Raw genomic sequence first — 20,638 nt, 5'->3', positions numbered from 1 at the left:
AAATAAATAAATAAATAAATAAATAAATAAAAATAAACCATTATACTTTCTACTCTTCAGTTTTCCGTTGGCATTGGTATTGGCTGGCTTGAGAAGTATGACTGATGGATATGGGTGTGTCTATCTCCCTTAACTCTAAATGTTTTAAGGTTCTGGTTATTACTATTTCCTAAAAGTGTTTTACTTCAAAAACATGTTAGCCACAAACTGTGGCCATTCAGTATTAGGGTTGTTATTTAAGATAATGTCTGTGTTGTAGTGTCATGAATTCTTAACATTGTTCACTTCAAAGGTTGTCATTGTAATGCTTTCTAAATTTCCTTCTTGCTTCAAACTGAATGTTAGTTATTTCTTTAAAGAAGACTTATTCATATTTCTAAATAAGTTAGTCAGGATTTTGTTTTTAGTTACAGTTTCTCCAAGACAAAAATTAAGATTCTGAGAGGTCTGAAATATAGGTAGAGTCTTTAAGAAACTATTAAATGTCAAGTAAGGAAGGTATATATATATATATTGAAAGCTGCTCCATTTTGTAATGGTATATTAGGGAAAAGAGAATTTTATTTTTAGAAAGGCTAGCATGGAACTTGTCATTTAAAAAATCAATGGTGAGGGCTGCCTGAGTGGCTCAATCCGTTAAGCATCTGCCTTCGACTCAGGTCATTATCTTGGGGTCCTGGGATCGAGCCGGGCGTCGGGCTCCCAGCTCATTAGGGAGTCTGCTTCTCCCTCTCCTTCTGCCCCTCCTCCCCTCTGCTCTTGCTCTCTTTCTCTCTCTCAAATAAAAGAAAAAAATCAATGATGAAACATTTAGTAAGAAAAACTGCAATAAAATATGTAAATATAACAGTATTATATAATAGTTTTATATAAATAAAATGGTATCATAGGTAAACATGATCATTCTGAAATTATGTTTCTAAAGTGTTTGTTTTGTTAAGTGAGCAATTAGATCATTTTAATTTAAATCTAACGAACTTGTCAAGGAATGACTTCCTCCTTTTCTGACTTCCCTTGGGCAGTTCATTTCTTTGTCAGTTTTTGAGCTGTTGTCGCAGTTTTGTGTTGTCGGTTGTCTGTCAATCTTCGCAGTGGTTTGTGGGGTGTAGGGTTCTTCCTGTTCCTAGGACGGCCACAAAATAAATCTCATGGGCCTCGATTACTATCAACTGAAAGACCACAGATGGTTCAGGATATAAAACAGAAAAGCATCGCATCAGACTTGTATTCCTGGTCTAGAATTTTTTATTCTTGTATGCTAGGCATTTCTGGAAAAGAATAGGGATAAATAAAGGGAGTGAGGAAGCTTTTAAATTTATATTTATATTTATATTTATATTTATATTTATATTTATAGTGATCCTCAAGAAACTGGTTGTTTCACTTTGCATATCAGCCTCTCCATCAGTGTCTGAATTACAGCTGCAGCTCATTCTCATCCTTTGGCCAGCTCTTCCTCCCTGTTTCAATAGCATATTTCCACCTGGCCCCTGGGTCAGGTCACAGCCTTAGGGACGACAGCAGGGAGCCCTGAGGGGAGTACTGTTGGGAGGATCAAATCACCACTGTAGTGCTTGGGTAGGACTTTGGACATAGCAAATGTCCAGTGACTTTCGAGAGTTTGGTTTTACTTCTTTGAGGCCATTTCCATACCATTTACTTATAATTTTTTACCAAAATAAATATTACCCCTTATTCCTCCAGCCTTTTTACTCCCTCATCAGCCCATTTGTGAATTCTTGATCTGTTCAAGCCCTGGTCTCAGTTCTGAGTCAGTGGTTCTTAAAGTGGTGCCTGAACCAGCAGCATCAGCATTGTCCTGGAACTTGCTTGAAATCCAGATTCTCAGAATGCACCCCAGACCAATGACATCACACATTCCAGGCTAGGGCTCTGCCTTCCATGTGATTCTGATGCATCGTACAGTTTTAGAACCACTCGTTTATATAAGGTTGGTCATGTGCTCAGCAGGTTGGTTGGGTCAGATTTTCATGTTTTCTAGAACATGTGGATCTAATGTTTATTGGTGAGCAAGGCTTCATTTTATACTTAGGCCTCACTAAGAAGCAGGGAAGTTTGGTAGCAGTTGCGTACCCACTGTAGGAGACTTGGAGGCGGGCACGGAGAGGCTCTGCACACATCCGGCCACTACTGCTGTAATAGCTTCCAGCCCTCTCCTTTATGCGAAGTGTTTCATTTTGACTAAGTTTCCTTAATCTTCCTGAACCTATTAAAGTGAGCCCCATGGTGTTTTGTTTTGTTTTTTTTACTTTAGCAGCTGGCAAGATGACATGTTTAGACTTAGTAACCCTAGTCATAGAAGAGAGGAATTTAGGGACATATCTATAATGGCAAACTGAATACCTCCAATTTTCATACTGTTAGCAAGTAAAAAGATCCCAAAAGATCCTTGTAGTTTTGAACTCCTGTCCTATGAGTAACACTGGGTATTGTGTAGGTTTAATTCCCCTTTTAAAACATAAAAAAAAAGAATTTTTTTTCTTTCATAGACTAAATAAAAATGATTATACCTTGCAACGCCATGTTAAATTTAGGTGGCAAATGGCAGGCTAAACTAGCGTTCGCAATATATGGCATACTAATGAAAATTAACATAAGAAGAGCACTTGCTCGTTAAGAGAAAGATACAAACTAGAAAAATGGGAAAAGCACATGAGTAGGAAACTTAAGAGATACGAATGATCCACACATGTGAACAGATGTTCTTCCTCCTTGAAGGTCAGCCTGGCAAACATTAGACAAGAAAGTGACGGCCTTGTGTTGACCCCGAACAGGCACACTTCTCCAGCGAGGAGCTGGGCTGGCGTGTTTGCTCCCTGTGGCTGCCGAAGCACTTTCAGAGATGGTGTCTTATAACACTGCACGTGTTCCTTCGCGGGTCAGGAGGCCAGAGGTCTGACGTGGGTCTCACTGGGCCCGCGTCGGAGTGTGAGGAGGGCTTTTTGGTCCTTTTTGGAGGCTTTCAGGGAAATTCCGTTTTCTTGTACCGGATCCTATGCTTGGTTTAATGCTCTGCTTTCAGTCTTGAAATGGTACTGGGTCCTGCAGATTTTGTCGACAGTTCTGCTTCTACCTTTTCCTCGCTCTTCCTTCCCCTGAGCCTGTTTTTCGGCTTGATTCTAACCTCTCTTTCCTTGGCCCTTCTTTGGCTGTAGGCCCTGAGTAGCCCTTCCACTGCCCCTGCCCCGCGGCCTGCTGCCACCGCCCCGCAGGTCCCACTCCGTTCCCACCCCTGCCCGTTCCCAGCCCTGCGTAACCTGCTTTGCCTCTCACTTCTTTACCACTTGGGAACGTTTAGCGGTTCCCTTTTCCCTTTTGGACTGTCTCTTCTTTTTCCCAGATTTTTTTCTCCTCACATCTCAGGGTGTCTTTGCCTTGAAGGAGTTTTGTCTCTGACAAGATTTTATCATACAGTCACACGTATCCTTCTTTATTTCAAGATTTTAGTGCTATTGCTCTAATAACTTCCTTTTGCGTACCTCACCACCACGCCCAGTTTGCCGACATGGTCCGATTCTCATACGAACAAACTGTGTGTGTGTCTGTGTGTGTGTGCGTGCGTGCGCGCGTGCTCTCGCGCCTCCATGTACAGCCTGCCTGTGGCGTTACTGTTCTCCTTCCTCTTTTGTGCTGAAGGAGAAGTTTGGGCCCCTTTCATTCTCCTGTGTGACTGCATCCACTCCCCAGAAATCTGTCCCCCTTGCAGCTTCCCAGGGACCTGTCACTTAGGGAGTGCTCTCACACTCACCAGGGAGTCGTTCATCGTGTCCATCACCTCTCGTATTTGTTCGTGTCCATGCAGCGTCGACGTTATTAATGGCAGCCTTTTTCTCTTCCGTCTTCTCATCTCAGCCACAGCCAGTATTTCTGCTGTCGTGTCCATTCAGATGATTCCCAGGTGTGTGTGTCTGGCTGCTTCTTGCCATTTTACAGACCGTATTTCTCAACACTTCTACAGTATTCTTTCCGTCTTCGGCCTCGGAGTGCCCAGTTTGAAGTTCTGTTTTCTTTCTTAACCTGCATCTGCTCTCTCACTTCTACTCCTGGACGATGGGTGCCCACACGCACGCATTCCCGCTGCTCTTCCCCCGGCCTTTCTCTGTGTCTACGGCACTGCCTGTCCATGTCTTCTAGGGCAGAAGCCTGCTTACGCTTTACTCCTTTTTTACCATATTCAGTTTGTTGCTGAATCAACGTGTATTTGACTTTTATAACATCACTTGACTACATTTTCTCTTTTCAGGTTTACCTACTTCAGTCCTACTTCCATCCCTCATTGCCTGTGACTTACTACCCTAGGGGTTTCAGAAACCCAAATGTTTTTCTTAGCTCCTAGGTTATGTCTTTCCTCTGATCTAAAGTCCGTGGAGACCCACAGGCCAGTGTAAGCACATCAGCCTCTCGATGTGAAGCTCTTGTCACGTGCTGCTGGTGTACTTTTCAGTCCTGTTCCTCCCAAGCTCTGAACCTGTGCTCCACAAAGGGTTTTGCTTCTTACCTTGTTCCTGTGTCTGTCTTTGCCCACTTTGTACACTGCGTACCTCCCTCTTGGCCTCTGTCCGGCCCCTCTTTATTCTGAAGCTTTCACCAATCACATGAGCGATTGAAAAAATCTTTTGAGTATGAGTAATTTTTTAATATTCTGAGAATATTTAGTATCACTTCTAGGACATTTTATCATATACTATGGCTATTTAAGTTTATTTTATCACCTCATTAATCTTTAATTTACATGCTTATAGTTTTAGATTGCTATATTAATAGATACTAAATAGAAAAGGTACTGAACTAGACATTAGAAGGTCTTGCTAGCTAGCTGTGTGGCTTTGAGCAAGTAATTTTATCTCTCTGAGCCATGGTTAAATTATTTGTGGGAGTCAAGTGAGACGATAATATATATATATATAATATATATATATAATGTAAAATTTCCTGTAGGGCTCAATAAAGGTTTTCTGTCCAGTAGGTTTATCATTTACTTATAATGTTTCCAAAATATAATACAGCAAAGTCTCAATTATGCCAACCACCTCCATAGTGGCCCTCAGGGACAAGCTGGTTCGGAGGGTAAGGCAGAGCATCAGTAGTACCAAGTAGAAGTTGAGGAGATCTGGAGACAGAAACAGGGCAAAGCAGAGACTAAAATAGACACTAGATATTGAGCAGGAAGAATTAACTTCATTAACTTCCACTTTCCTCTGTTTGGGGCTCTGGGTTTTTCTGCGGTTTCCTGGAGGCAGAGTCTGATCTCCGTACAGAGGGCTCAAGCCCCAGCAGCCCATTCTGAGTACCTGCTTTTTGGTGCTCTCTCTCGATTGAAATTCTCATTGGTCCCCATATTGTTATTACGAAGTTGGTTTTATAATAATGACCCAGGGTTCGGGGATAGTGAGCGCCCTCCTCACTGCTTGGAGTTGACGACCACTTAGAGGTGGTAGCTCATTCCCCACATGAATCAGAGGAGTTCACGGGCTTGGACTTAGGATCGTGAAGTGCCTTCCGATCATCCAAGAAGGGCCAGCTTCTATTTGTGGTGACACTAGGGTGTCCTGTGTTATTCTAAGTCTTGGAAAATCATAGACTGTGTGTTAACAAACACATGCAGGAAAGAATGGGCTATTGGTGTTTTCTCACCTCAGTTCACCCCTTATCTAGGCTTCCATTCCTACTCCCCAGAAAATACTAGTCCAGGTAACACGTGACCTTTGGGCCCAGGGGTCACTTCTCAGTTCTGGATCTTTCCATGTCTTTGAGCATATTGGACCAGTTCCTTCTTGAGATGTTTTCTTCTCAGGGCCTCTGTGTCACCCCAGTCTCCTTGTTTTTCTCCTTCTTCCCCAGCTGTTCTCTTTCAAGAGCTGAAAGATAAAAGCTGGAAGATGCAGGATGTGGATTAGATCTCGAAAATGTGTTTAGGGCAGTTGAGCTGCTCCTGGTGAAGTCCTCAGGGAGAAGATTTCTTCTTAGCTTTCCTTACATATTAGTGATACGCATTTCTTATTCATCTGTCACAAAGCTGATTTTTTCAGACTTTCATTATACCTTTTTTTTCAATACTAGTTTTCTGTCTTCCTATCTTCTTACTAGCTTAATGGATTCTAGTAATTGTTGTCACTGAATACCACAGGGTGATTCTGTGGAACTTTGGACTCAGTAAAATTGGATGAGCTCCAATAGCAAAGAGGGAAGTATTAACTAATTTAATCGACAAATGAATGTTTCCCAGCCTGGCATACTGTTCAGCTTTGTGTTGTAAGTTTGTGAATAAATTCAGCTACTTCTGCCCTAGGGACTACAGTCAGATATGTGGTTGTGGGAATCTTTTTCTTTCCCACACCGCTTCGCATTTTAAAAATTCTTCTGCAGGAAGATCCCAACATACTATAGCTGTTCTTCCTTATGCAGCTCGTTTTCCCTGGAGAGAGGCAGGAAAAGATCCAGATCAAGTTCTGTCTAGTCCGTTTTCATGTCACTTCAGAAAGCTACTCTTTTCTGCTCAATTGTCAGTAAATATTCTAATCAAGAGAAAAGGAGGCAGTGGGAAATAGGAAGGGGAGGAGAATAAACTCTAAACATTAGCGGAGCGCTCGTGGGTACGATTGGTTATCCTATATAAAGTGCAGTGCTTTCTCAATCACGGAAGCTTTGAAAAGTGTATGCAGTGTGTGTGTGTGTGTGTGTGTGTGTGTGTGTGTGTGTGAAATAGACCCAAGAGAGTGGAAGTCCTGTGCTCATACAGAGACTCCTTTAGCACATAGAGTTGATATGAATGTTCCCAGCAGCCAGAGGTTGGAAACAACCGACGTTTATCATCTGATCAATAGAGAAACCAAATGTGGGCGATCCACACAGTGGAGTATTACTCAGCCACAAAAAGTAGTAAAGCCCTGACACCTGCCTCAGCACGGATGGGCCTCAGAAACACTGCTGAGTGAAAGAGCCAGACACAGAAGCGCGCAGTCCTGGGATTGCATTTGTGTGAGGCGTCCAGAGCACGCAGCTCCAGGGAAGGAGACGGCTCTGGGATGTGTGTCTGCAGAGACGGAGATGGTCTGGAATTCGATAGTGCCGATGGTTGTACAGCTTTGTGACTATATTAAAAACCACTGAATTGCACAGTTTGAAATGATGAATTTTATAGTATGTAAACTGCATCTGGGTTTAATTAAAACAACAACAACAACAGTATTCTAAGCATCAAGCCCAGTGTTCCACATGATGTAGACTCCTTCAGGCACTCGACACAGCGGGGGGTCATTCAGGGGCTCCCTCACTCCTGCATCCCTACTTGAATAGAAATAAAATTAAATCCTGCACTAGGATTACAAATGGTACTCCTGAATCTAAAGTGAGCACGGGCAGGATGCTGCTACCTTTACTCTGTGGCCAGAGATCAGGGTGGTAGTACCCGCCCATGTCTGGGGTTACCAAATCGGAGGGTTTCTGATAGGTCGTAAGCCTCCCAAGGGCCAGTATTCTGACACTTTCCCCAGCGTCTCGTACCTGTAATGTTTAATAAATACGTATTAAGTGAATGTTGATTTAAATACATCAAGTCATAAGAATGCTTTCTAAATCTCAAGCCCTGTATATATGAGATTATGGCTTTAATATATTCTGGCCTATTCCTGGAAATTTAAAAACAATTTGGACATTATATTCTGCTGAGGTGTTTTGTAATTAATTTATGGCCACTCCGAATCAACTTCTCTTTTAGGCTTTGCAGTATTAAAACATGTGCTGACACCAAGAATAAAGGCAACTCATGTTGCTTTTGATTCTATGAAGAATTATTTAGATGCAATTTATGATGTGACAGTGGCTTTTGAAGGGACTATTGATGATAAAGGGCAGCGGAAAGAAGCACCATCCATGGCGGGTGAGTTTATATTTTCAATTATGTCATTTATTTGTGAGTGTGTAATTATTCTCTTTAATGGGTACGTGTACTTCATAATATTTACTTGATATATTGTCTAATTATGTACTTGATCTATTTTCCGGGTATTTTTTTTTTTATTAATCCATAACAGTTAGAATGTTACGAGTCCTGCTAAGTTTGGTATTTCCTGGTTGCCATATGAGTCCTTTGGGCTTGCCCAATATCATTAGCTCAGCCTCCTTCTGCCCAGAATTCACACCTAAGGATGGAAGGGAGGGAACGTGGAGGCGAGCGCCCACCTAGCGGTACTGAGGTGCACTGATGGTCAGCACTCACCTTTGTGTGGACTTTTATATAATACTTAGGGAATTTAGTCTCTTTGGCAAGAAGAAACCATTAAATATGACTCTTTTTTCAAACCTGTGCTGGGTTTTTTGTGGGGTTTTGGGGTTTTTTTATTTCTTATTGTTTTTTTTTATTTTTTTGGTTTTGTTTTTGTTTTTGAGTAAGCTCCATGCCCAGCATGGAGCCCAGCAAAGGGCCTGAACCCACGGCCCTGAGATCAAGACCTGAGCTAAGATCCAGATATAACAAAAAAAATTTTAAGCGAGCAGAATATTTTAGTTCAACATAACCAAAGATACGCTTGACTGGTAGAGAAATATAAATACGGGATTAGGCAAACAAGGAAGCGGGGAGTGTTGCCATCACCTTTCCGAAGTGTCCATTCGAGCTGTGATCGAGAGATAGAACCCGAGCTTTTCATGTCACATTGGTGGCTGTTGAAGGTCGAAATACCAGGCCTGTCAGAGTGTGTGTGTCCGCGGGACCTCTTGAAGGCTGATGTTCAGATTATGTCCAGAAGACACACAGAGTAGCTCCCCAGAGCAGGAAGTTAGGGAGAGGACGGCGGGATGAAACACTAATGGGGGGTGAGTGGGGTGAATATCAGTCGTAGTGGCTGGAAATACAAATCTGAAGTAGTAGACTGATTGCTCTCACAATTGCCTTTGACACAGAGCAGTTGTCACGTAGGAAGCTGAAGAGTTTTTTCACTTTAAATGGAATTTTTTGGAATATATCAAACAGTTTAAAAACCACAGCTTATAAAGTATATACAGTGAAATGGCTTGCTTTCCACCACGTCCCCTCCACCTGGGGTCTACCTTCCCCTGCCCAGAGGTAACCACTTTTCTTAATTGTTTGTGTATCATATGTGCAAAATTAAGTCTACATTCTTACTCTATAATCCTTTCCTTCTTATCAAAAAGGCAATGTATTAATATTTTTCTTTCTTTTTTTAACCATCAAAGGAATCATTGACCTATTTTTACATTTGAAAACAGACATGCATTTAGTTGTTCAACAGTATTATCACTAGTTTATCATTGTTTAAAAAATGAAATTTATTGAGCATGTTTTAATTGTTTGTGAGAAATAGATAATAATTCCCATAATAACCTTTGCAGAATGCTTTCATTATGCCACTGTCCCGGTCGTAAGAGCTCCAGCAGTGCTCACAGCCAAGTCCCACCCTCTTTAGCCTGCCCTCCGAGGACTCTGTATCCTAGCTGTCTGCTCTCTTTCACTGCCTCCCTTCTGGAATGGAAGGCTGTGTGTAGGCCAGGCCTCCTTTCCAAGGGAACCCCTCCTCTTTGTTGCCCTCCCCCAACTTTTCTGTTCCCACAGCATTCCTCTTCCAGAGCTCATTTGCTTTCTCTTGCTTTAGCGCTCCAGGGCACTAAGTGTTTAAGCCACAAGGTCAGCGCTCAGCATATGGTAATTCTTTACCTTCCCCCGAGGGGTGAGAAGCCTTGAGGAAGAAAACCATTTCAGAGTTGCATTGTCTAGATTCCAACCCAGCACCCCTCCTACCGCTCTGCTTCCTCTGCTGCATACACATTAGCTGACAGTGGCTTTGTGTTTTCCTTACAAATTGTCTCTTTTCGAGAAGGTTGGCTTTTCTAATTTTCATGCCCAGAAGCCATGTGGAAAATAAATCTGTCATTTCAATCAATTAAGGGTGAGTATTTCCACAAGGAAAAATACACCAGAGTAAAATCAAAAGACCGAAGACAAACGGGGAAAATTATTTGCCGCTTAGATCACAGGAAAAAAGCCTGATTTCCTTGATGTATAAAGTGCTTCTACAAATTGATAGAAGATGATCAGTAACTCAGTAGTAATTCACAGAAAAAAATGTTCTATCTCGTTCATAATAAGAAAAAGGGAAATTAAAATTTTCAGCGAGATACCATGTTTTACTATCAGATTGGCAAAAATCCCAGTGTCGGGTTGGTAACAGGCCCGTGGGTGAGATTCCAGTACAAGGGTCGTGTCTGTCCTTGGCTGTGAGGGTGCAGTGCCGTGCGGCGTCCACGGAAGCTGCCCTGGCCGGGTCAACCAGCCGCACCAGTGCACGCACATCCCTGCCGCCGAGAAATCTTCCACCCACGGTACCTGTGCACATGGGGGCGGCATCTGGTTTTCCGTGTCACGTGTTGATTTTAATTGTGAGTTTGGGACCTGTCGCTTGAAAATTCCCTCTCATTATCGTATAGATTGATTGCTATTCTGCTCTACTTTATTATAGATTAAGATGCACTTTAAATTTCTGAGGTAAGTTGAGTTAGGTATAAAATTCCATAACTTAGAAGATCATGAGTACTTGGTGGTTGAGTGTGATTGGTATTAGCATTATCTCTGTATGTAGTGCACTATCATTTAATACTCATAGTTGATAGCCCAACTAGAAAACGTTAGTTCCACAGTTCCTAGATCGTGCATTTTTATGCCACGGGCCCGTCTTTCTCGAAGCGTTATAGGAGTAGTACGGTTCCGTCAGCGTCACCTGGGATGATTGTGGCCCATGCAGGGCAGGGCCTCGGCTCGCTCTAGGCTACGGGCATGCACTGGCTGCAGGTGAGGGCAGAAGCTGCAGGGTTGATGAACTCTTGGGGTCATGAGTCTTAGGGTTTGGGCCTTAATGAGGCCTCGTGTTATAGAGCTAGGCAGCAGTACTGTCCCTTGTGCTCCCCGTTTCATGGTGTCTTTTGTTGTAAAGTGAACACTGAGCGAAGCCCACCTGGGCATCACTTTGTGATTCATCTGGTCTTGTCATCAGGGTCTTTGTCTTCCCTGGGTGATGTCCACTGGGCAGAGGCGAGACAGGCCAGTCTGATCATGGACTCATTTAAAATCTGTTTCTACAGTAGGTGGCATACCGTAATAAATTGTGACGTTAAGGATAACGTTTGATGTTCTCTTTAACCATTTAATATGGTGCTAGGTTACTTTGTCCTGTTAATATTTTCTTATATGGAAATAAAACTTATTTGGAGGGGAAAATTACAGGTAACCCAAAAGAAGGAGGAAGAAAACTCCACAGGCTCACCTGTCCAGATGCAGTTAACAATTTGTATATATTCCTCAAAATCTTCCTTTAAATGTCACTATGTTGGAGTATGTTTGTGCCTTTGGATATTTTTAGATGAGGTCATTTATATACATTATTTTCTTTATATCCTGCTTTTAATCGTAAACATCTTTATATGTCAGTATATACACTTCTGTAATGTTTTAAAAATGCTACTTAGTGTCCATTGATGTGACTCTACTCCTGGATTTAGGTCATTTTTCCCCCAGAGGAAAAGGGGGCGGGTTATAAGCCAGCAGTGTGGGAGCCAGGTGAGGTCCCAGTGTGTGGAGGCTGTCACAGTTCGGCACATGCACTCTCTGACCTCTGCCTTTCTCTCCTGTCTCCACCTTGCCTGGCTCCCCAGGCACAGAGCAAATGGAACTTAGTTTCTCCAGAGACTAGTCCTTGTGACATGTATGCATGCTTGAAAGACTCCTATTACCCTAGTATATATATACTCTAGGGCTCTCCTAGGGCTTCACTAGGAAAGTTCTAATTAGAAAAAAATGATACCTTGGGGCGCCTGGGTGGCGGGTCCTGGGATTGAGCCCCGCACCGGGCTCCCTGCTGAGCAGGGAGTCTGCTTCTCCCTCTCCTGCTGTCCCCTGCTCGTGCTCTCTCTCCCTCCCTCCCTCTCAAATAAATAAATCTTTTTTAAAAAAAGAAAAAAATTATACCTTAATTAGAATACTTTTTCTCTATATTTCTAAATAGTATGGGAAAATTTTTGCTCTTGCAATATGAAATAAGCTCCAACTAACATAGTTTTTACAAGTATAGATACACAAGGTTTATTAAATATTGAAGAAAACATTTATGTCACTTCTTTCTTGTGTCCTGAAAGTCCTTTAGTGTTGATCTGATGGTTCTCTCATGGTTTTCATTTGGGTCCGCATCCCAGAGACCTGGCTGATGGGGCTCCCCTGCCGTCATGCTGGGTCTTGGTCCTCTCCAAGCCCTACAAGGGTAGTAGCACTTGCCTACACGGACGCCTAGAGGTCGGATGAAATCCTGTACACGAAACTGTGTTGTAGACACCAGAGTACCGTGTAAATTTAGGGGGACACCCTAAAGCACGCTTATGAATTTGGGAGTCCTCACAGTGTCCGAGCCTCTTGCCTCCTCAGCTGATGTCTCGTGAAAGACACTGCTGTCACGTCCCAGGTCCTGCGGTCACAAGTTGAAGGCTGCTCGCTCTTACGTCGTCACAGCCCGTGGCTGTGCACGTCCCTGCGGTGTCGGGGTAAATCCAAGTCGGCTGGCTTACTCTTTAATTACGGCGATGTTGAGCGGGGGGTGTAGATAATTAGACGAAGGGAGGAGAATTGGTGTGGTGTTGGGATCGGCATCTTTATGGATCAGAAATAACAAATGAGAATGCAAGATGAAGTGATAACGCAGCTGAAAGATTAGAATCGCCGACACACGGGGCCTAATGTTGCTGGTGCTGCTCTCCGAGCTCAAAGCCCCGACCCCTCACACGCCCCCGTCAGGCCAGCAGACAGGGAGATGGGCGCCGAGAGCGACAGGGATCGAAACCCAGGCTGCCTGATGCCCTGTCCACGCTCTGCATGGTTCTGCCGCTAAAGTCCTCCTTCTGCACTTCCTCGATTCCATAACTGAAAATGGAACTTGAGAAAAGGAAGACAAAAAGTCCGAGTAGTCAAGTCCTCCCCCCGGTGGTGCTGTTTGCGCCTTTATCATCAAAGCCAGTTCACTCCTGAGAGTATGTAACAGTAAGATCATTTTGACGGCGGAAATGCTGGATGCTCTTAAGGCTTGACACCAGTGGTAGAGAAGAACTGTAGAGAATACTTAGCAGAGGAGACATGTGCGGAGTCCAAGACTAGAGGCTTCCGCCAGTTAGAATGGCAAAAATTGACAAGGCAAGAAACAACAATTGTTGGAGAGGTTGTGGAGAAAGGGGATCCCTCCTACATTGTTGGTGGGAATGCAAGTTGGTACAGCCACTCTGGAAAACAGTGTGGAGGTCCCTTAAAAAGTTAAAAATTGAGCTACCCTATGATCCAGCAATTACACTACTGGGTATTTACCCCAAAGATACAGACATAGTGAAGAGAAGGGCCATATGCACCCCAATGTTCATAGCAGCATTGTCCACAATAGCTAAATCGTGAAGGAGCCATGATGCCCTTCAACAGATGACTGGATTAAGAAGCTGTGGTCCATATATACAATGGAATATTACTCAGCTATCAAAAAGAACAATTTCTCAACATTTGCTGCAACATGGGCGGGACTGGAGGAGATAATGCTAAGCAAAATAAGTCAAGCAGAGAAAGACAATTATCATATGGTTTCTCTCATCTATGGAACGTAAGAACTAGGAAGATCGGTAGGAGAAGAAAGGGATAAAGAAAGGGGGGGTAATCAGAAGGGAGAATGAAGCATGAGAGACTATGGACTCTGAGAAACAAACTGAGGGCTTCAGAGGGGAGGGGGGTGGGGGGATGGGATAGGCTGGTGATGGGTAGTAAGGAGGGCACGTATTACATGGTGCACTGGGTGTTATACGCAACTAATGAATCATCAAACTTTACATCAAAAACCAGGGATGTACTGTATGATGACTAACATAATATAATAAAAAACTATTATAATAATAAAAAAAAAAAAAGACTAGAGTCTTCCTGAAGCTGAAGCCTCCTTGCAGCTGCTGAGCTTTGCGTCAGCACTTCTCGAACGCTGTCTGTGAACACATTTCAACTTGAAATAGCCGGGCTCGGCCTCCTCCTTGCACTCCCCGCCCCCACCCCGGGGAACATAGTCTCCTCTTAAATCTCTTAGGAACGTCTCCTTGTTTTCCAAGGAATTTAGATCTGTTCATGATCTCACCTTGTCCCCAAAAACCCATCTACGAGAAGAGGAATTTCCGAGCTCAGAGCTCTTTCTTGCCTTGGAGTAAATCTTGGCCTCATCGCTTGTACAACCCAGGCTGAAGAAGGACTGCCTGCTTTGTTCAAATTAGCATGTCTTAGGAATTGTAGTCACTTACAAGCGATTCCACAGAAAGAATTTTGGTTCCTCAACCAAATATGATATGCAAAAATATGGCAAAGACCGGGAGAGCCGGCAGTACCAGTGAGTGGAAACCAATAGCAAGTCCTAGAGGAGTGGCTTGCCTCCGTGCTCCCAGTGCTGGGGCAGAGTGAACCAGACAGACTTCATCTCCGCCCTTCTGGGACTCCCAGTCCAGTGGGAACGGCAGTGACGGTGTGTGATGAGTGATAGGCTTGGAAACAGCGGACCGGTGGTCTCATGCAGGTGATTAGTGAGCCTGATTAGGGGATCCCTTCAGACGGTGGTATGTACTTAACAGTGGAGTCCAGCTTCTATTCCTGGGCCGCCTGTGCAGTTGAAGGTTTTTGTATGAAAAGTAACACTCGGTACTATCGATTTAATGACTTCAGGTAACTGTAGTAGACTTGGAAATTATAACACACTCTTCTACTTCAGCTTGAAACCTAAAACCATCAGTGTGTAATTCTTATTTTCTTTTAATGTTTTTTTTTTTTGCTGAAGAATCTTTGTCGTCATTTAAAAATACATTTCACCTCGTTTTCATTGTTTTCTATAACCGTAAGTTGTAAAATAACAAAAAATGAAAATTTTTTGTTTCTTGTTAGAATTTCTCTGCAAAGAATGTCCAAAAATTCATATTCACATTGATCGTATAGACAAAAAAGATGTCCCAGAAGAACAAGCATTTATGAGAAGATGGCTTCACGAGCGTTTTGAGATTAAAGATAAGTGAGTAACAGCAGTCCTCCTACTCCGAAAACTTGGGTTTGGCTACTTTTCAGCGTAGTAAATAAACAGTTTGAAACCAATGTAATGCTTTTTTGTAAACTCAAGTCCCGCCTGTTCCTATTTTAAACCGTATTGTTACATTGTCTGTGAAAGAACTTGTTTTAGGAGGCCTCCCTGGTTTCATTCACAATATTTCCTAGACGGTCTGTGTGGTGGGATTTAATTAGAAAACACACACAGCTTTCCACTGTGCGATGCCCCACGTCTGCGTTCCCAGGTCAGACAAGGTGGTGGCGTGGTTGAGAACGAGCTGGCATGCCCCCGACGCCCAGAAAGCGAGGCGGTGGGATAGAGCCTTGTGTCTGATGGACGTGTGGCAATGACGTGGGTATACTCATTGGAAGAAGAAGGGGCAGGCGACGTTCGGACCCAAATGTCTTGCTGTTCGTGTTTTGGGGCCTAAACAGTTCCTGGGATTGACCTTGTGTTCGTCCCTGCTAATGACATCACTTGCGAGCAAACAGCAGTGTTGACCCTTGCTGAGCGTTGCGAGTCAGTAAGTTACAGGTGTATTTAGATACCTCCTGGGTGAGGGACAGCTTAAGGAGGTCGAAGGGAGGGAGGGAATGTGAAGTGCCACCTACCAATGGGCAGACCTGCAAGGAGCAGGTGCCCTCCATAGAGGCTGCTAGAACCCCTTGGATTGAATACAATTTTCTAAAGGAAAAAATTTTAGAATTTTCTTCTCTTTTTAGGAAGATAAAAAGTGGATGTCAGGTTTTGATAGGATACTTAGACACTGAATTCTCGTGGATGAAAACTTCAGGATATATTATTTACTGTTTGCTGTCAATGGGAGTTTTATCCTTTCTGATGCATATCCTGTTTCTTCAAAGATATATTTTAAACATCCCAACTTTTTATCCTCTTTTTGAAAAAAATAGATCCATTAATTATAGGATGTATCATTTACTAAAACCACATTGAAAAGTGTGGAGTTTTTACAGACTCAAAAGTAAGACTTCGGAAATTAGGCTTATGTTCAGAAATTTTGACCTGAGTTTTCTTCTCCTGATATGCTTCTCAGCAGACCGCTCTCTTCCCCGTTTCTTTGTTGTATTACAATAAAATTATTTCCTCATTAACCCTTTTGAGTTAACTTTAAAAAGTGAAAATTATTGAAAGTGTGCTGCATTGAAAATGAAGCTTTATGAAGTTTACAAACAAGTGGCTACATTTCTGTATTTCTTTGACCATCAGTTTCATATGACATAATTTAATCCACCATCCATTCACTACCACTCACTTGGGTTGTGGAAGAAATTTCAAAAGTGAAATACATGTGTTTTGACAAGAAAGCAGTTCTCAGGGGAAAAAGGCCTGAACAATATGTTGAATAGCCAATGTATTTCATGTTATAGGTGCTAATACATACTTAGAATGAGTCTGGACCTTTAAAACAGCGGTTCTCTCTAGGGGAATGTGTTAAGGTAATGGAAGGATTTTCCACATTTGTACTTGTGTTTGAGAGTTTTATGCTGAGTCTGCCCTACTATTGTAACTTTACATTTTTAAAATAAGATAGGAAAATGAATTAACTATGCTATTTTTTCCTTCTTGTACCTGTTTTTATAATCCCATGCAAATAAGGGCTTTTGGGGAGAAACTCCATATATAAGAACTGCTGATCTTTTCTTTGACTTCTGATGGAATGGGAGCCATAGCAAGGAGGAGTAAAGACGGGGAAGGTGGAGACGAAGTGAGATGGGTTATTGCCCATGTGCGAGTGAGTCTGGTTGTTGCAAAATTATTAAAAATCTAAAGTTTAAAAAAAAAATCATCCCCACAAAATTACTTAAAACCATCTTTAAAAAAATTACATATAATACAATTCATCTACACTAATCAAGAGCATATAAAGAAATTTTTAAAGTCTAGAAACCCCAATTAAATCAGGTCTCTAGGTATTTCCATATTCATCTTTTTTTCCCAAGGACCTGTAACTTCTCCGGTGTGTAATAGGCATCCAGAGGTATTTGTTAAATTAGAATATTAAATGACTAAACCTGAAACTTTGATTTCTTTTTTCCATTCTGGCCACAGGTTGCTTATAGAATTTTATGATTCACTGGATCCGGAAAGAAGAAACAAATTTCCTGGGGAAAGTGTTAATTCTAAATTAAGTCTCAAGAAGACTTTACCATCATTATTGATCTTAAGTGGTTTGACTGCTGGTATGCTTATGACCGAGGCTGGAAGGAAACTCTACGTGAGAACGTGGATTTATGGAACCTTAATTGGCTGCTTGTGGGTTAGTATAAAAGCTTGAACAGGTAGCTGTCTGCAGGCAGTGGGATGTGCTCCGTGGGTCAGTGTTGGCAGCCACACCTTACGTCAAATTGTTTCCTGATTTTAATAAGAAGTGTAAATAAAGCCTTGTTGATTGAACATTGGATAAAATAGAATTTCTGATTAAAGCCGATATGCAGTTGGTCTTGGGCAAATATACATGGTTTTACGACTTTAGAACAGAAGCTGCTGGAAAGGGAAAAGCTAAAGTTTATGCTATACTTGGCATTTCCTAGGAACTAATGTCATCTTCAGAAGACTATTAGGATTGTATGATTTGTTATTGTTTTGTAATTCAGATAGCGGCATTCATGAACATTAATTTGCAGTGTATTTCACTCTGTTATTTTTTATTTTTTACAACTTGACTAGTCCAACCTTTATCACTAAAGTATTTAGTATCTTGGAGCTATGTAACATTTTGTTCTTTGCTTAATTTGTCCTTGGGAAAGAAATTGTATTTAAGAATCAAGAGGGAGACAAGGAGAAGGACAAGAAATCGTGCAGAGGAAGCTCTGGTTAGCGCATGCTCTTAGTGTATCGCATTATTAGATGATTTTACTTTGTTTGTAAAGTAATTAACATTTCTAATATTTATTGAAACAGCTTAATTTGCACACCCTGTATTGTATACAAAAGAATAATGTATAAAATACGAGAATTAAGTTTAAGTTAGAATCATGACCCTGATTCATTATAGCAGAACTTGACATCGCCCGGCTTTTTGAAGAGGTACGCTAAGCTCTTAGTACCTCCCAACATCTGTGCCATAACTACTTGAAAACCTTCAGATTTCCTGTTATTTTTTATATCAAAGTAATCAGTGTGAACCTTTGTTGGACCTGAGTCCACAGATATTTGAGGCGACGGGAGGCTTCAGACGTCTGACTAGAGTTACTAGCCTGTGCCTTTGCCCGTTACTCTTGAGTTTAGCACATTTAATTCAGAAGTCATTTCTTTCTATGTCATCACTGTCGATTTCCGCCGTGTTTGGAGTCTTTTCCTTTGGACGCCTGGCCGTCAGCGTGCTGTCGGTTCCTGGCACGGCACACGCACAGGGAAGAAGGGTGCAGCCAGCCAGCGCGTGTCCTGCTGCCGAGCTGCTCGTTTGAGCTCTCGCGAGCCGGCCTCCTGGCTGCGGCAAAGGCCTTGTGCATTGGTCCCATGCCAAGAAATTCACCTTCCACAGGCCAGGCAGGTTTAATCCGTCAGGCCTGAATGAGTTTGCTTAGTTCTCACTAGTTTTAATGGGGCTGCACCGTTCATCCATATCACCTCAAAACAAGAGCTGTGTTTCAGGAACCAAATCGTACAATTCAGTTTTCAGTCATGAAATGATAAATCTGTCCTATGCAAGAGGACGATCTTTTTGGATCTGCTCTATTTTTATGGTACAATGTAAACTTGGTTGCCTACCAGTCCCTTAAGATAACATTTCTGCCTAATGGATTTTTGTTGTAAAATTGTATCCGTGCCCCAGATGAAACATGATGAGCAAAATGAAAATCATAAAGGAGGGAACTTTCGTCTGACCAGTTCTCCGGACCCACAGGGCAGGCCGGGTGGGACAGACCTTTGCACAGCCGGGCAGTGTGAGTTGTCCGTGTACGTTAGTGTGCGTTTCTGTGCACACTCAGCCCCCAGGACGCGGTCGGCCCAGTTACGCACGGCGGTATAGGTAACACTTCTGAAAATGTTCTCATCATGCCAAATTGTCATTTTCTCATACTTGTAAAGTGAAGTTTAAATCAATCTCATGTCTTTGTTAATACTTTTTTTTAACAATCCTAAAGTTAGAACCTATTTCTGATTAGATCAAAGTAAATGTAAGTTGTGCGACTTACTTTGACTATCCTGGATATGCTCTAAATTTTAAGAAGTAGTACCACTGGAATGATGTTGATTATAACTGATTTTAGGAAGTCACAGTGAACCGCAGAAGATCACTTTGAACATCATGTTTCTTACGAACATACTTATATTCTCACAGAAGTTCTAGAAAATATATTTGTTAGTTTAAAAATTTTATATCAAAATATTTGGAAAATTAGAAGCTTCTTTTTAACATGTGTTGATATGACTTGAAGAGCCCTGTATCTACCTGTAAACCTTTTCACATATCATTTAAGCCTTCGTTTGTGTTATTCTTACTGTTGATTTGCAGCTTAGTTATTACTTAGTTTTTCTTTATAGAATGCCATCAATGTGCATGCTTTTATGTTTTCCAGAAAAGGGTGTGTTTGGATGAAAGTAAAAGAAAAAATAAAATCTTTCACTGTCTTTGATGTCTGTGCTGTTTAACATTTTGCGACCCAGAAATTCCCCAACGGTCTTCAGTTACATCGAATAGGCTTCATGGCTGGTCCTACATTCTGAACTTATAAAATTGTAATATTTTTTCATAAATATTGAGCAAGTTTTTAAAAATACAGTACTCCAAATTGTGAAACAGTATATTAGTTTCATTATATAAACGCATCTGTGTATGTTATGTAATGTCTATAGCAAGTATTAGTTGCTTGACAGTTCTGTAATCATTAGGGTATCTCACTGAGCCTTGTCCAGTGCCTAGAATTCACCGGGTCGTAGATAAAGTACCAGTCTGACTAATTCCTGCATCGTTCATACTAATGATTTCTGTCCTGTCTTCCATTTCCCTGTGATTTTGTTTCTTGTACGGTGATACCAATTTTCCCTTATATCCAGATGACGTAAGCTTAATTTTTTTCCTTTATAATGTTACGTGGTTTATTATTACATTCTCTGAATGGATCTGTGTCAATAAAGTGATCTTTTAAATGAAAGACCATTATAAAAATACGGTATATATAAAATTTGCCCATCAGGTAGTGACACGAGGTAACTGCCAGATAGATACCAGCAAAGTCACGTTTAAGAAGACAGAGAAATGTCTGTCATAGTGACGTTTCCTGTGTACAATTGCAAATGCATAGTACAGATAGATTTCAACATAACAGCATTTGTTGTTCATGTATTGGACTGAAGAAAAGATTGTCTTGACATATTCCAGATACCACCTTATAGTAGGTGACATGTCTTTGTAGGTAGGGTTTTTTTGGGGAGAGGGAGGGTTAGACTAGTTTTTTATTATGAGTTTCGCATACTTTTAAAGATTGGCTCACTTGGAACGTTGTGTTACCATTTGGTGATTTGGCATTATACCCAGACTAATTTAA

At 41.8% G+C, this 20,638-nt stretch overlaps 1 protein-coding gene across 1 annotated transcript in view; it reads left to right on the top strand.

The window, feature by feature from the left end:
• Positions 1 to 19,721, top strand: part of AGPAT5 (1-acylglycerol-3-phosphate O-acyltransferase 5) — a 59,287-nt gene extending 39,566 nt beyond the window's left edge. The window contains exons 6-8 of the mRNA XM_008706154.2: positions 7,739 to 7,900; positions 14,969 to 15,092; positions 17,196 to 19,721. Coding sequence (XP_008704376.2) covers positions 7,739 to 7,900; positions 14,969 to 15,092; positions 17,196 to 17,421 — 512 coding nt within the window. The 3' untranslated portion in view covers positions 17,422 to 19,721. The remainder of the gene's footprint in view (positions 1 to 7,738; positions 7,901 to 14,968; positions 15,093 to 17,195) is intronic.
• Positions 19,722 to 20,638: the final 917 nt, after the last annotated feature.

This window comes from Ursus maritimus, unplaced genomic scaffold (genome assembly GCF_017311325.1).
Source record: "Ursus maritimus isolate PB19 unplaced genomic scaffold, ASM1731132v1 scaffold_28, whole genome shotgun sequence".
Classification (NCBI taxonomy): Eukaryota; Metazoa; Chordata; class Mammalia; order Carnivora; family Ursidae; genus Ursus; species Ursus maritimus.
Note: the sequence above shows the minus strand (reverse complement) of the source record. Positions and strands in the feature narration are given on the sequence as shown.